The sequence below is a fragment of the Pygoscelis adeliae genome, unplaced genomic scaffold, assembly GCF_000699105.1.
Source record: "Pygoscelis adeliae isolate BGI_AS28 unplaced genomic scaffold, ASM69910v1 Scaffold21, whole genome shotgun sequence".
Taxonomy (NCBI): Eukaryota; Metazoa; Chordata; class Aves; order Sphenisciformes; family Spheniscidae; genus Pygoscelis; species Pygoscelis adeliae.
This window is the reverse complement of record NW_008824243.1, coordinates 4,931,995-4,946,225: the sequence shown is the minus strand read 5'-3', so window position 1 is coordinate 4,946,225 and position 14,231 is coordinate 4,931,995. Positions and strand designations below refer to the sequence as shown.

The 14,231-nt window shown below is 43.3% G+C and overlaps 1 protein-coding gene across 1 annotated transcript in view; it reads right to left on the bottom strand.

The window, feature by feature from the left end:
• Nucleotides 1-14,231, bottom strand: part of SCFD2 (sec1 family domain containing 2) — a gene marked incomplete at its 5' end in the record, with an annotated part of 203,370 nt that continues 189,139 nt past the window's right edge. The window contains 4 exons of the mRNA XM_009335213.1: nucleotides 1-154; nucleotides 4,241-4,360; nucleotides 8,989-9,123; nucleotides 13,012-13,157. Coding sequence (XP_009333488.1) covers nucleotides 62-154; nucleotides 4,241-4,360; nucleotides 8,989-9,123; nucleotides 13,012-13,157 — 494 coding nt within the window. The remainder of the gene's footprint in view (nucleotides 155-4,240; nucleotides 4,361-8,988; nucleotides 9,124-13,011; nucleotides 13,158-14,231) is intronic.

Sequence of the window (14,231 nt, the reverse complement as noted above, 5' to 3'; positions counted from 1 at the left end):
ACCAGGGATTTGAGGTTTCCAGCCGAGGCACTCACTCATCTTCTCCACAGATCCTCCCTCATCAGATATCGGTGTCAGACTGGAGACGGTCTGTGGCAAACAACAACTCAACAGCACTATGTGGTGTCAGGAGTGCAGAGGAGAGCACAATTACCTGAAAGAAGGGGGAGACGAAACAACAAGTCAAAATGAAGGGGACCGAGACTGATCACAGTACTAATGAGCCATGGATATGAACTGTTTGCTTCACCCAGCACTAGACAGGCTGTGTGTTTCTGGTGTTTACTGACAGGGCAATGCAACTTGCCCAGTGAAACTCTCTGCTCGCTAATAACTGTAGTTAAATCACTTTAAGGAGCATAATGACTGGTAGCATTGTACTCTTAATGAATGTGTGCTTTGACTCATTTCTACCCACATCTTACCCGGTGATTTGTTGTGACTGCCACTGTGTTTGCTGCGAGGCACCAGATGATGAAGCAGGGGTTTCCTCTCCTATAGCACAGTTTTGAGTGATGGCTGTTTCCTCTCAGTTGAAGGTACGGCGAGCACCACAGAAGTGCTGCCGGCCTGCTGCGGGGAGCTACAGTCCCTGTTCAGAAATGTCTCTTCAGGCCAGGCAGAGGCTGTTCTGCACGTCAGGACCGAGGCTCAACCTCAAGCACTATCGGGATGCTATCGCTTTTGTTTGTTCAAATTTTTAATCCAAGACGGGTCCGATGAATGAAACCGTTGCTCACTACAGCCATGATACACACCCTGCTAGATACAGGTTATCTGTTTTTCTTAAGTGAAAACCAATATGCAGGTGCCTAGCGTGAAGGTTTTCTGCAGGGCAAAGCTATCAGCAAGGAGCAAGTGCGTATGCTCTTGCTGCGTGGAGCTAACTCAGGGGCAAAGTTGTGGGACACTGCTCTTACAAAGCCCCAAGTTCAGTAGTGTTTGTAGGGTCAGGACTGCAGGCAGGGACGTGGAGGCAGATTTATCTTACTAGCCCACCTGAACATGAATTTGCTTCTTCAGTGCAAACCCAAGGAGAAGAAGCACAAGCATCAACAGCGGAGTATGTCTGTGCGTCCGTTTCCTGCAGTAGCTATCAAACCGCTTGTGCTCTTCATCGCACGGCTTAAATGTGCGGTAGTGCTGCATTTCAACTTTTTTCGTTGTTCTTTCTTTCATCTTTTCATTTCAAATAATGAAAGGAATCTGGAGTTAAGTTACTACAGATCCCTTCTGTACTGATGATAGTCTCCCCCTCACTTCTCCCCTTCCCTTGTCCTCCCACACAATCTGCGGCAAACTGACACTGATTATCTCTTCTCCTTCCTATGGATGAAAAAACTCTGTAATTTGCAGATGCCAAAGGCTGACACTGTCTTACTTATGTTACGTGAGAATCAGACTATAGCACAGTATGTGCTCATCTTGTTATCATGCAGCTTAGTTCTGAAAAACACGAGGGGACACGTTACTGAAGTTTTTTGGGTGTACAAGCCAAACATCAACAATAGCCACTGCCAGATAAAAGCAATTTCTTCTTGGAGTCCCACCACTGAACCCTGAAGGGATTTGTGCAACTAATAGCAAGCCCAGAGAGAAAAATGAGAGCTGAAACTTTAACGTCTGAGAAAGGATGCAGCAAAATACAGTGGGCCTTCCCTCCTTTCCCCCCAGTATCTCTGAGGGCTCATTGAGGGGGGAAAATGTGAATATTTGTTCCTCCATTTTTACAGAGAACGAGGGAATTGCCCAGATAAGTAATGTCCATCTCTTGTCCAGGCAGGTCTCTTCAGGACAGCGTATCTCCTTTGCAGACCTTCTCCTTGTTCAGTACAGCGCGCCTGTCTTTGATGCTTCACCTGAAAGGCTACCCCTCCTGATGGCAGCTGAGGAGCCAGGAGCTCACATCCCGACCCACTGCCCTGCAATGGGCAGTTCCCCCTCAGCAGAAGGCAGGGAAGGATGCAGCCGACATCTGATGGTGCATCTGGAGGGGTTTATCTGTCTGCATGCCTCAGCCACAACCACATAGATGGTTGTGCATGTTGGGAGGGTGAAACATCCACTCACGCTCTTTCCCCTTTTTTTACTATCCTGATTAAAGTGGCAAAAAAAGGTAATTTCTTCTTTTGAAAGTAGGATACTTCTCACTAGGTTAGGGGAGCTATTCGCCACCATCCAAAAGCAAATGATGCGTAGGAAATGCTGTATTCCTTTGTGCTTCTCCGTAAGAAATGAATTTGTCATTCATATTCAGATGCAGAGCAGTTCTGTGGATGGAAACACGTGTCTCCTACTCCACATTTAAATGTCATTTGCCTCAACTCCAAACAACTGCTGAAGTAATCAGTGTGTCCTGTCAGTTTTTCTGTTACCTTCCTCAATTCTTTATTTTTGCACCCACACATCCCTCCATTTCTCCAAGAGCCAATAATTGGTATAAATGTCAGTGCTTTGTTTGACTGGAAGGGACTTGGGAGGCCAGCGTTCCCCTGATGCCTGAACCTGATTGCCTGAACACCACAAAAAAGCTCTGTTAAATGCTGGCTCGAGTTAGACAAATGCCTGGCTTTTTGAAAAGAGAATAATCCCAAACAGGTGGCACATATTCACAGCTATAGTGCAGAAATCCAGGTAAATCCAACAAACTCATAAACTTTTTTTATATGAGAGACTTGCACAACTGCTTCTTTTCTTCTTTCTCTTCCTCCTCCCTCCTCTCCCCCCGAGTCCTTTCACCTCTAACACAGCACATTTGGACAAAGGGCAAGATGCACTAAAAGCTTAAAATTCTTCAGGAATCTGCCTCAGAGGGTGACCTGCTGCTGGGGTTAAGCCAAAGCAAAGCAACACCAGATCCCATGTCACCACTGTCAAGCCTCAAGTCCCTCTAGAAAGCCAGTAAAAAGTCTTCCTGCATAGTTCTCAACCAACTCACGTGTTAACCCTCTGCTTATCTTTCAGGCTGTATTAATACATTTCGGGTGTGGATTAACTTGTCCATCAGTGTGTTACAACTCAATCCCCCTTCAAGCTGGGAAAGAATTTTATTCGCTTTTTGGAGGAGATTAGCGATAGGCTAATTGGGGAGAAACGTGTTATCAGATCAAAAAAACATCGCTAAAAATGGTACTCCGTCTTACAAAGTACTGCTTGAGACTGTACTGCCTTGCAAAGACAACTAAAACGTGGAAAACACGTCAAACCCAGGGGCTGCTCAGCCCTTGGTTGGCCCCATTTTGCTAACGATTTCTCACTAATCAAAACTGCATTCCATAGAAATCGAAAACAAGACGTTTACAAGCCACCCTGGAAACTAGACTTATGTTTACAATGCAGCTGGTCACACAGCACTTCTTTGCAGTTTTTAGATTACCCTGCATATCTGCACTACTCAGCAGATATCCGATTGCTCTTGTACACGCTCCTCCACAGTTTACAATGATTTTTAACATCTCAGATGCCACCACAGCCCATCCATCCTCCTCCTCTCCCTCCCCACTCCATTCAGATGATAGCTGCTGTAGTCAAGTTCTGCTGCCAGAGAGTGGAAGAGGCAAAGACCAGCTGCATGGACGCTACTGAAGCTGCACCGCGGGAGCCATCCTCCTTCCAGGAGTCTGACAGCACATCCAAGGGCCGCAGAGACTTGGGGGCTTTCTCCACATCACCTGCTTCATGCTACTTAAGGTATCTAGTGGTCAGGTACCTATCAGAGATACCTGGCCTGGACCAGAAACCAGTACAGCTGTATCCAGGCTAATTTATCTTGCTCCTCAGCAATGCCAATTGACTTGTCTGCAGGATCACCACTGATATGTCCCTAGATGGTACCCAGACCCTTGGCAGGCTCCTTCTGAGCATCCCTGCATTATGTCCTGTTGATGCACTGCCAGGGAGCCTGTAGCCTTTTGGACAGCAAATGTTCCTGTTTATAAAGAATACCAAGAAATGAATCTTTTGAGACATGATGAAAGCTCCTTCAGAATAATGCCAGTCTGTTCTGAACTCTCCAACCTGAGTTTGAACTTTTATTGCTGACTCTAACATGTCAAAAACAGACCCTTGGTGCCTGAACACTTGTGGCCTACAGATGTTTCACGGCAAAATCCTAACATCGTTCCTGTCCATGTGGCTGTGGCTTTGTGTAGGTTTGGTACCAGCGCTACAGGGAACATTATCTGATGAATTTTCTTAGTCTTTGTTCAGATGGGAACTGTACATTTAGAGCTGTTTTTACCTGGGTACCAGGTTTGCGTGTTGCTACCAGATCCTTCACCATTTTGACCTCGGAGACTGTCACTCCACCAACCATAAAGATGATCAGAAGAGGATGATCACCAGGGTGAGGGCGATTCACCTGTAAAATGAAGGAAAGCATTATTTGTAGTTGCTTAGTCCAACTCCAGACCTACGGACTAGCAGTGATTGGCTCCCTGAGCTGCTGGAGGAAGACTAATGAGGAAGCTCAGAAAAAAATATTCATGGAATGCTGGTTTCTGTAGCAGCTGAGAGGGAAATCAATGGGGATGACGCCCTGTTAAAACTAATGAACTGTTTCCAGGGAAATGGAGTCTTCATGGTTTCCACTGAAACCTAGAGGAGTTTCTCATGAGGTCTGAGGGCTTCTCCCTCCATTCCTTCTTCATTTCTTTCCTCCCTTTCCCAGAGTGGGAGGAGAGTACTTGGGTGGATGCACAGTCTGGATACACATATGCATGGGGCTTTAAGGAATGAGGGGTAAATTACTACCCAGTAGAAGCAAGGAGTCCAGCCTAAACATGCTAGAATCCCTGCCTGTGGTCAGCAATGGAAGGAATCGTAAGTAATGAGTTTTCACCAGTCCAGCGAATAATCCCTTACAATTCATCCGATGAAAATAAATCAGGTTCATTACAGTATAAAATCGTTTCTAGCTTGTTTCACTTCAGAGTTTTCAATACTTCTATAACTGGGTTGTAACTAATATAGAGAAACCTTAGCTCAAACAAAATACTTGTTTCATTTTTCCCCCAATTATCATTAAAATGGCACAAACATTCCACTTCAGTTAAGACTTTATAAAACTGCGTTTTAATTTTAAACGTGAAGGTGATGCTTTACATCAGTTTCCTCTTAACCACTTCTAGAAGTTTGATTACTTTGCTGTTTCCTAGCAAACTCTTTCTTTCTTGATAAAACACACTCCCCTGACAACGCCTTGCTCCAGTCTTTGGGAGTGATGTCAGTGGAGCCCGTGCAATTGCTCTTGTCACACCACCTTTGAGTATGAAACACTCCAAATGTTTGGCTCCGAAAAGTGACAGTGAGAACAGTTTACTTTGCTCCTTTTTAGACTCTCCGCCCCCTCTCCTTCCACAAGCATAGGTTTTCGACAGCACTCACTCGACAGATTGAAAGTGGTCATCAACCCGTGTTTGGGTGGAGTGCAGTTCCTTTGCTTTCACCACCACGGCAGCTATCTTTGATCCCCGTGGCTCCAGCTCCTGAGGGTACAGCTCTTCTTCTCTTCCTTGTTGTGGCTGCCCTATATTTAGTCTTTGGGCAGTTTTTCATCCTGCAGCTCCGTCAGGCTTTCTGACGGGCAACCTTCAGAAAAGACTCTTCCCTTTGAAGCAAGCACGGGGCGGGGGGATGGCGTGCTCTCTCTCCAGGCTAGCTGGCCTTTGATCACACAGGGCTCCCTGTTCAATGCTGCTCCCCAGGCAGGGAGCTCTTCAGCTCCCCGGGAGCTTGAAACCAGTACAGAAAGCCTTAGATAGATGTATTAGTGAGCTGAGTATTTGTGTACTGGGTGTTTATTCTCTTAATCGCCCCCACTTTGCCAGCCATCTTCATTGAACTGATGGCACAGATAGCATACATACTACAATTCAGCAGGGTGTCCTGCAATTCTGGTGCAACATTGAACAATTTTCCATTTACACCATCAGACCAATTCAACAGATACACCAGAGCTTACAAAGACTTTCTTTATGCACTTTCCCACATCAGACTACTCCCTTCTTACTATCTGCATATAACATAGTGTCAGCCTCAAATGAAAAAAAGTCCATTCCTATTACAAACACCATGAGGAGTTTAAGTAAGACCCAAATATTTACTTACAAAGTAGGTCAGATAGAGTTATTACTTGCTAAAATATTAGAGTATTTCATGCCATAATTGCTGTAAGCAGTGACACAAGGTTAAAGAAATAACTGCTCGCAAAGATGCAAGATAAAAGTTGACAAAACTCTCTGCTACGGCATGTCAAGGTAATACAGGAATTACTGTTTTATTCCTTTTCATGGATCTTTGCTCTTAACCCTATTGCCAGAGCAAACAGCTCCACTCCATCTCATGAAGCTTTTGACTGACCTAAGATGTATGCAAAGAGCTCGAACTTCAGAAGCTTGCTATTGAATAAAGCCTCTCTTTCCTAACATCTTTCCTAGTGACAATAAACTCATCATAAACATGCACGCATAACATTGGACACACTGACAAGACACCCAATATAAGAGCATTAATCGGAAAACACAAGCTTTCATGGCAATGCTAAAGAGAAAATGTCTTGACAAATCATTTCCTTCAGTCAAAATAAATGTAGATCCAAACACATGGTGCCTATATAAAACTCATTATTTTCCAGAAGACTAAAGTTCAAACCACAAATTCCAGAAATGCATATTAAAAATACTATTAGGCATGCAAACTCTAAATTAAATTAAAATTGCAATGAAAAGGGTCTTGGAATCTGTAATTTTGTTATGCTATGCACAAGTGTTTTGAAGGAGGACAATACTTTGGGTACAAAATACTTGGCTGTGTTAAGAATGCAAGTTTCTGCCAAGATTTTTTCGTTTGATAATACAACCACCCAAGGCTCTCTCTTTTGAAGGAACTGGCTGCATGTAGCTAAACACAGCTCATTTCTGTGATACAGAAGAAGAACTGAAATGGACTGCAACAAAAGCAACGTGTATCTTCTGGGATCCTTCTAAAGCTCAGTTGTTTTGTGACATTTCTGAGGCCTCTGAATGGCCTTCTGAAATCTGAATTTTGCAAAAATCCCCAAGTGAAATTCACTTTCAGTTCAAAATGCCATGCATTAAAAAATTGGGACAGTTATCTTGGGCGATTAGAAAGACTAACCAAGAAAAAAGAAAAACCATTACATCGAGCAAAGGAGCCTGAAGGAAGAAGGAGGAATGGTTCCCTGAGCTAGCAGAGCATCCCAGCGGGACATCAGCCTTCTCTCCAGCTCTGAGCCCACCACTACTGCATTTCCTCAGGATGCTGATGGTTAGAGGGCTCTTTGATGGCACATGTGTCTGTGTGGAGGAGAGGGAGAGGGGGAGATGGGAGAGCGGGGTGACAGCGGTCAATAAAACTCTAAAACTGAAGCAGGAAGGGGTCGGAGGACAGGTTTGTTCTCATGGCAGATCACAAAACACAGCCTTTTCCTCTGAGGAAAGTCAGCAGAAACAACTTCTACTGCCCCACCAGGGCTACCTCTGCCAACCAGGACACCAGCACCAATGCATCTGGTATTGGTGACCAATGAGAAACCAATTAATTTAGCTGAATAACTGGAAAAAGGAAACCCACATCGATCACCAGAAACTAGGCTGCCATGCAAGGCACTTGGGATCAATGATCAGATACCAAGCTCAGATCATCATAAACCACGTGTGTTCCAGAGCAGCAGTCAAAAGAGGAATCCTTGTGACAGGGAGGCCTTCTCCCTTCACCTTCCCTGAGCCTCAGAACAAACACATCCACCAGAGAAACAACTTCCGGACAAGAGGTATCTTTAAAAGTCTGAATGAACGCGTCTGAGTCCATCACTTACCAAAGCATGTTTATGTGAGCTGGCATTTATATTCAGGCATTGAGGAAGAAATAAAAATATAAGGAAGCTGACAAAATAATTACAGTCCTGATGGTGCAGTAAGTGGAGAAGATCCTCTTGTGTGAGAAATACAGGCTGGTCAGAAACTCATTCACATAATAATTGAGCACTTGCCAACAAGCCAGGCTACAAACTAAATGAGCAACCATTTGTGAGGTATGTGATGATGCCTATGAAATACTCATCCTACATAAGGTTAACTTGCTCATCTGTTATATATTCCTTACAGTAGGATATTTTTCTTACTAGCAGAGATGCATGTGCTTACAGGTACACATTGCCATAATATACTTCACACTCTTAGATAATACTCTTCAGTGGAGAACTCAGGATATGCAGTAAGACAGATGTGAATGTACAGCATGATAGCTACTCCACACTTCATCTCTGTAGACATTTAGCGAACACTTAGCATAGGATAATTTGTAAAGCAGAGTAAGCTCTTGTAGAAAGACTGTCTTAAAACATGCTAAGAGCATCCACAAGGCAACTTCTGACTAACAGGCTTCCTTCCTCCCCACTGCAAGTTGAACCTTATCAAGTTATAGAAAAGGCACTGAATATGGAGCTCCTCTGACGACCTTCCTCCCCTGTGAGACCTGACTGTTCATACTTAGTTCTCTCCTATCTCAAGGCTGCTCGGTGTCCTTAAAATCCTTTGATGAGGTGCCTTGCAGAATGCCTTTTGGAAATCCAGGTCGGTTATATGAACTGGCACTCGCTTATCAATTTGCTTGTTGGGTGTCTCTGAAGAGCTCCGAAAGCTATGTGAGGTCAGACTTCCCTTTAGCAAAGCCACATTGCCTCCTCCCAGACATATTATCCTCATTTAGGTGTCCAACATCACCCTTATTTAGGTGTCCAGTCTCCTCCATACCTCTTGTTTTGTTCTGCAGGTGCCACCCATCTGTACTGTACCTGCAACGTGGTGCCTCAAGCTATTCCCAGCCCCCTTGCAAGGATTTAACTCTCCTAACCGCCCCTTAAGTTCTGCTGAACAATATCAACTCAAATACATAAAATCAGCTACTGCCATATGACGCTATGACCTCAGGAGAATCTTACAGATGAGCTTGGGAAGCCTGGTTTACCTTCATGAACATGCTGAATCCAGTTTTAAGGAGATCGGTGAGGCCTGATGACATGTGCTCAATATCAACAGGATCAGATCGATCAGGATTACAGATCTCTTCCACTACCTGTTTCAGCAGCGGTTTGTAAGAAGCCTGCACAAAAAGAACAACGCACTGTGAGTAAAGCTGTTTAGACTTGGTGCAACTGCTCTTCTAAATTTTTTATTTCCATTAAAGGTAACAAAAATAATTATCCTAGAAAGGAAACCATTCAGAGACTTAAAAAATTATTGAAGCAGCAGTGGTCTTTGTGACCTTGACCGCAAATGGTGTGCACCAGCACAGCATCAAACTGAAAAGACAGGAAGACGGCTACACATTTACTCTGCCCCATGTGTATCATATGAGTAAAGGGAGGCAAGGAAGAAAGGGGGCTTCTAGTTTCTCTGGACTCTTTTTGGAGGTAGTACAGAAAGGGATAGCAATAGCGATGACACTATGTTGCCCATTATGCACCCAGAAGATCTCATTCCCTTTGTAATGATTTTACAAACACTTAAACAGGGATTTTTAGGAGGGGTTGCTTACTGACCCCTCATGGTGTGCACCAGCACAGCATCAAACTGAAAAGACAGGAAGACGGCTACACATTTACTCTGCCCCATATGTATCATATGAGTAAAGGGAGGCAAGGAAGAAAGGGGGCTTCTAGTTTCTCTGGACTCTTTTTGGAGGTAGTACAGAAAGGGACAGCAATAGCGATGACACTATGTTGCCCATTATGCACCCAGAAGATCTCATTCCCTTTGTAATGATTTTACAAACACTTAAACAGGGATTTTTAGGAGGGGTTGCTTACTGACCACTCCTGCGTTCCCACAGGCGTCATGTCAGCACTGAAGCCTGGATATCAGCAGGGCTAGGAAGAGGCCAACCTGCCTGTTGGTCCCTCATGGGAGAGCAGAGCTAAGGAGTCCCTGTTAGTCCTTCAGCTTCTACAGCCAGGGCACTCTCCATAATACTTTCACCTGTGGAAAACCTTGAGGAAAATAGGCCAAACAACCCCACTGATATCATGCATGTCAAAGCTGCAGAGAAGTTAGAGACCACAAAAAGTGGAACATGTAAAGGTACAAATGGTCAGCATCCTGGAAGATCCACTTCCAAAGGATCCACCCTGCATCCTCTTCACGGTCCACAAACCTGTGCTGAATATGAATTAGTAGCCTAGAAATTTCCACATTCCCTTACTGAGGTTTAAACCACTCTACCATCCTGAAAAAGTTTCCAAGATAAAATTTTAGGGACTTGTGGAAAGATGCTCTTTAATGAAAATTCGACCTTACTTGGTTTACAGATGGCGTGTTGTTTTGTTGCTTTCAACTTTGCCCAAACTGCAATGGAACCACAATCGTTTCAGGAAGCGCAACAGTCTTAGAAAATTAGCAGCTTTCAAATTAGCACATTTGTTGTCCTTTGGGACTAGCCCAGGTATACATCATCCTCTAGATTTCTTAAGGGAATCAAGTGTAACATCATTAATTTTGTAAAGATGATATCTACAAGAGACATCATGCAAGATAAACATAAAAATGGATGGAAAATAAAAAGCAAGCTGCTTGGCTTGAAACTAAAATTTTCTGGAGTAATTAAATAAATGTTTTTTATCCAACACTTTACAGTGAGAAACATAACTTACAGTTTTTGAATACAAACCTGTCAATGAAGATTTATACAACTCATCTAGTTCTTCCCACAACATGTGCATAATTTTTAATTGAGCCAACAAAGCAAATTACAGCAGACATGAGCTGCAGGATCTTTTAGGAGAACATGCCAAGATTTGTGTCAAATCTAGTCACGCAATAAACAACTGTTTGAAAATACACATGCAGGCATGAAGTCCTATGTATAAAAATCTGTTTAATATCTTCATAGATGAGGAACAGAAAGACATTAGGAATGAAATATTTTTGGAGTAGAGAACAAATCACAGTTAAACAGAGAGGCTTACTGCTTGAAATCAAAGGAAAAATATTATCTGACTTCAGACAAAACTATGTACTCAAAAGATGTTAAAAATGTGCTATGATTTTGCATGTCTAAATTTTCAGCACCAAAACTCAATGCCCTTCAAAATGATCCAATTCAGCTACATGGATACTAAAAGGCAGATACTATGATCACCTACCTTTTTTTAGCTTGATAGTTTCAAATATTTTCAAAATCTTTTATGACTTGAAATTCATGTGTTATATTTTTAGGGAGTTTTAACTTTATTTTTTATACAACCCCCAATAGCTGCATTGATTTCTAACTCAAATAATGAAACTTTTATCAACTTTAAATTTTGGCAGGGCATAAACTGTGTTTAAAACAGTTGTTAAAAACCTCAATGGCTATAGGACATACCTCGGACAAGATTATAAGGAGAACAGGAGAGAGAAAAAGAGAGAGAAAGAAAGAGAATGAGAAAAGGAGAAGGAGGGATGGAGGGAGGGAGGAATACACTTGAGATCAAGGTGAAAGGAAAAGAACAGTAGTTAAAATATCAGGCAAAATAAATACTCTCCTCTTGCATGGTCGCTACATGAAGTGGTTTGATAACCTGATGAAAACATTCATTCATCATTTTATGTAAGACATAAACTTCAATGCTACAAAGGGTCCTTCTAAGAGGCTATCCAATTCCCACTTTCCTATAGAAATCTTTTTTGAGTCTTAACAAGAAATGGAGGCTTCCCTGCTCCTAACAGATAAAGTGGGAAAGCACCTATAGGCTAAACCCATTCCCATAGCACTAAGCCGGGCAGGGAATGCATGTGGTCACGGGCAGGGCGCTACTTCTTCAGAGAAGCTAAACTGATTGCATGCAACCCATTTATTAACACCTGCCAGTCAAAAGAGAGGTCCATTTGTAGAGAGTTGTATGTATGATGGAAAAAAACCCATACTGCCTGCTTATTTCTGCTACTCTAAACCTCCTGAACTGCCCTCAGCAGAAGGTTGGTCCTATTCAAGCAATTAAATCCATCTCATAGCCAGAGCAGGGGGCTGCAAGGTGTTAATACCTCCCTTGCTGTGTTCCAGCACTTAGCCCTGAGCAAACAACCTGGGTTACATCCAAAGAACATACTGATGCTAATTACACTTCCAGTAAACTTTTAGAGGATATTTTCTTATCATCCAACTGCCCCCGGACTGAACTGTATTAAATGTTTAATAATTTTCCCCATTTCAGACACCAGACTGGTCCTAAGTGCCAGAAGACTTCAGTAACAGGTTTTCTCCACCTTAGCTTTCCAGTGACATTTTGCAATACTCCCGACTCCTGTTGTTACAAAGCATTGCTTAATTTGAACTACATCCCTTTGCTGGTCCACTGCATACTTATGAGTTTGGAAGGATTTTTTTCTGGCTCAAGGCTGGAATCAAGTTTTACAGTCTCTCTCTAAATCACGGTATGTGCTTTCCATTGTAAAACTCTATTTTTAACTAAAAAAGTTAAAACACTTTGATGGAGACAGAGAGAGAGAAAAGCACTGTATATTAGTCCTGATGACCTACAGTAATATCATAGTTCAAGTGTTCATATTTTAGAAACAAAAGAGGCATTTTTCACCTATTTACAAATGGGAGTGCCTCTCGCACTTATAGAGATGGGAGAGAAGATACACAGGAATATAGTTGCTGTATGGATGCGGGCATCCTGCTTTGCTATGCCGTGAGAGCTCTCAGTCCAGGACCGTCTTGACCTAGCCCTGCCTTTCACAGGCTTTTATGTCATATCACAGTGCTGCAGAGCAAATCCTTAATTTCTTCCTCAGACAATTCTTTGTTGACATTGACATGGATATGCCTGAGTTTGGGTGAAGGACTTGAGGAAGTTCTTGACGATTAGGTCAATCAGAAAATCTATACTTAAATATCTTCCACATGGGCAGAACACATATAGGATTAGCACATCAGCAAAACTGGTGCTGTAATTTTGACAGCATGCTAGAGAAATAACATACACAGGGAAAAGAAAGATCCACTTGCCTGGTGGGTGCTGCTGCCTGGATTATGTATGGAATTAAACTGTTTCATGTTCATTCGAGCTCTTGCAATATCCCTGAGGGACCGAAAGATACCGTCCACTGCATCTGTGGCTTTCTTAGAGGTCAGGTTCAGCAACGAGTCACAGCCTAAAGAAATAAAGAAACACGGAGCTGAGTGGTTGAAAAACTTTCAAGTGTTTTGATAATAAGCAGTAGCAAAACGGTAACTGGGAGAAAACTTTAAATTAGTTTCATCATGTTACATTCTAGAAACTCAGGGGCTTGTTAGACAGCATGTCCTCAGCATGGCATGAGTCTCTGTAGCTAAGCAAGAAGCCATAAATCCTAGACAGCAAGCAAAGTGAACAGCACCTCTCTAACCACATTTGTAACCTAGATCATACAGCAATTTCATCAGTGCAGGGTAAGTTTTGCTCTCCACAGCAAACAGAAGATCCCATGCTAGCAGGCCCCGAAGAAGAGCTCCATGTGGAAAGGAGCCAGCTGGTTTGCTGGTCTCCTCGGGGCGAAACAGCCATGAAGAGGGGAACTGCTCCTCAGGCATCCTACCCGGGTCCTGGCTGGCAGCCTGCTGACTCCAAATGCATTTCCTACCTTTGTGACAAGAAAAATGGAAAAAGTCCATGCTAAATACAGTGGAAATGATAGCCACACATTGGGAAGAGCTGTATTATCATAAAAAAGTCCTTATCCCTCAAAGTGGCTGTGCTGGTTTTGGCTGGGATAGAGTTAATTTTCTTCATAGTAGCTAGTATGGGGCTGTGTTTTGGATTTGTGCTGGAAACAGTGTTGATAATACAGAGATGTTTTCGTTTTTGCTGAGCAGTGCTTACACAGAGTCAAGGCCTCTTCTGCTTCTCACACCACCCCACCAGCAAGTAGGCTGGGGGTGCACAAGAAGCTGGGAGGGGGCACAGCCGGGACAGCTGACCCCAACTGACCAAAGGGATATTCCATACCGTATGACGTCATGCTCAGCATATAAAGCTGGGGGAAGAAGAAGGAAGGGGGGGACGTTCGGAGTGATGGCGTTTGTCTTCCCAGGTAACCGTTATGCGTGATGGAGCCCTGCTTTCCTGGGGATGGCTGAACACTTGCCTGCCCATGGGAAGGAGTGAATGAATTCCTTGTTTTGCTTTGCTTGCGTGCGTGGCTTTTGCTTTACCTGTTAAACTGTCTTTATCTCAACCCACGAGTTTT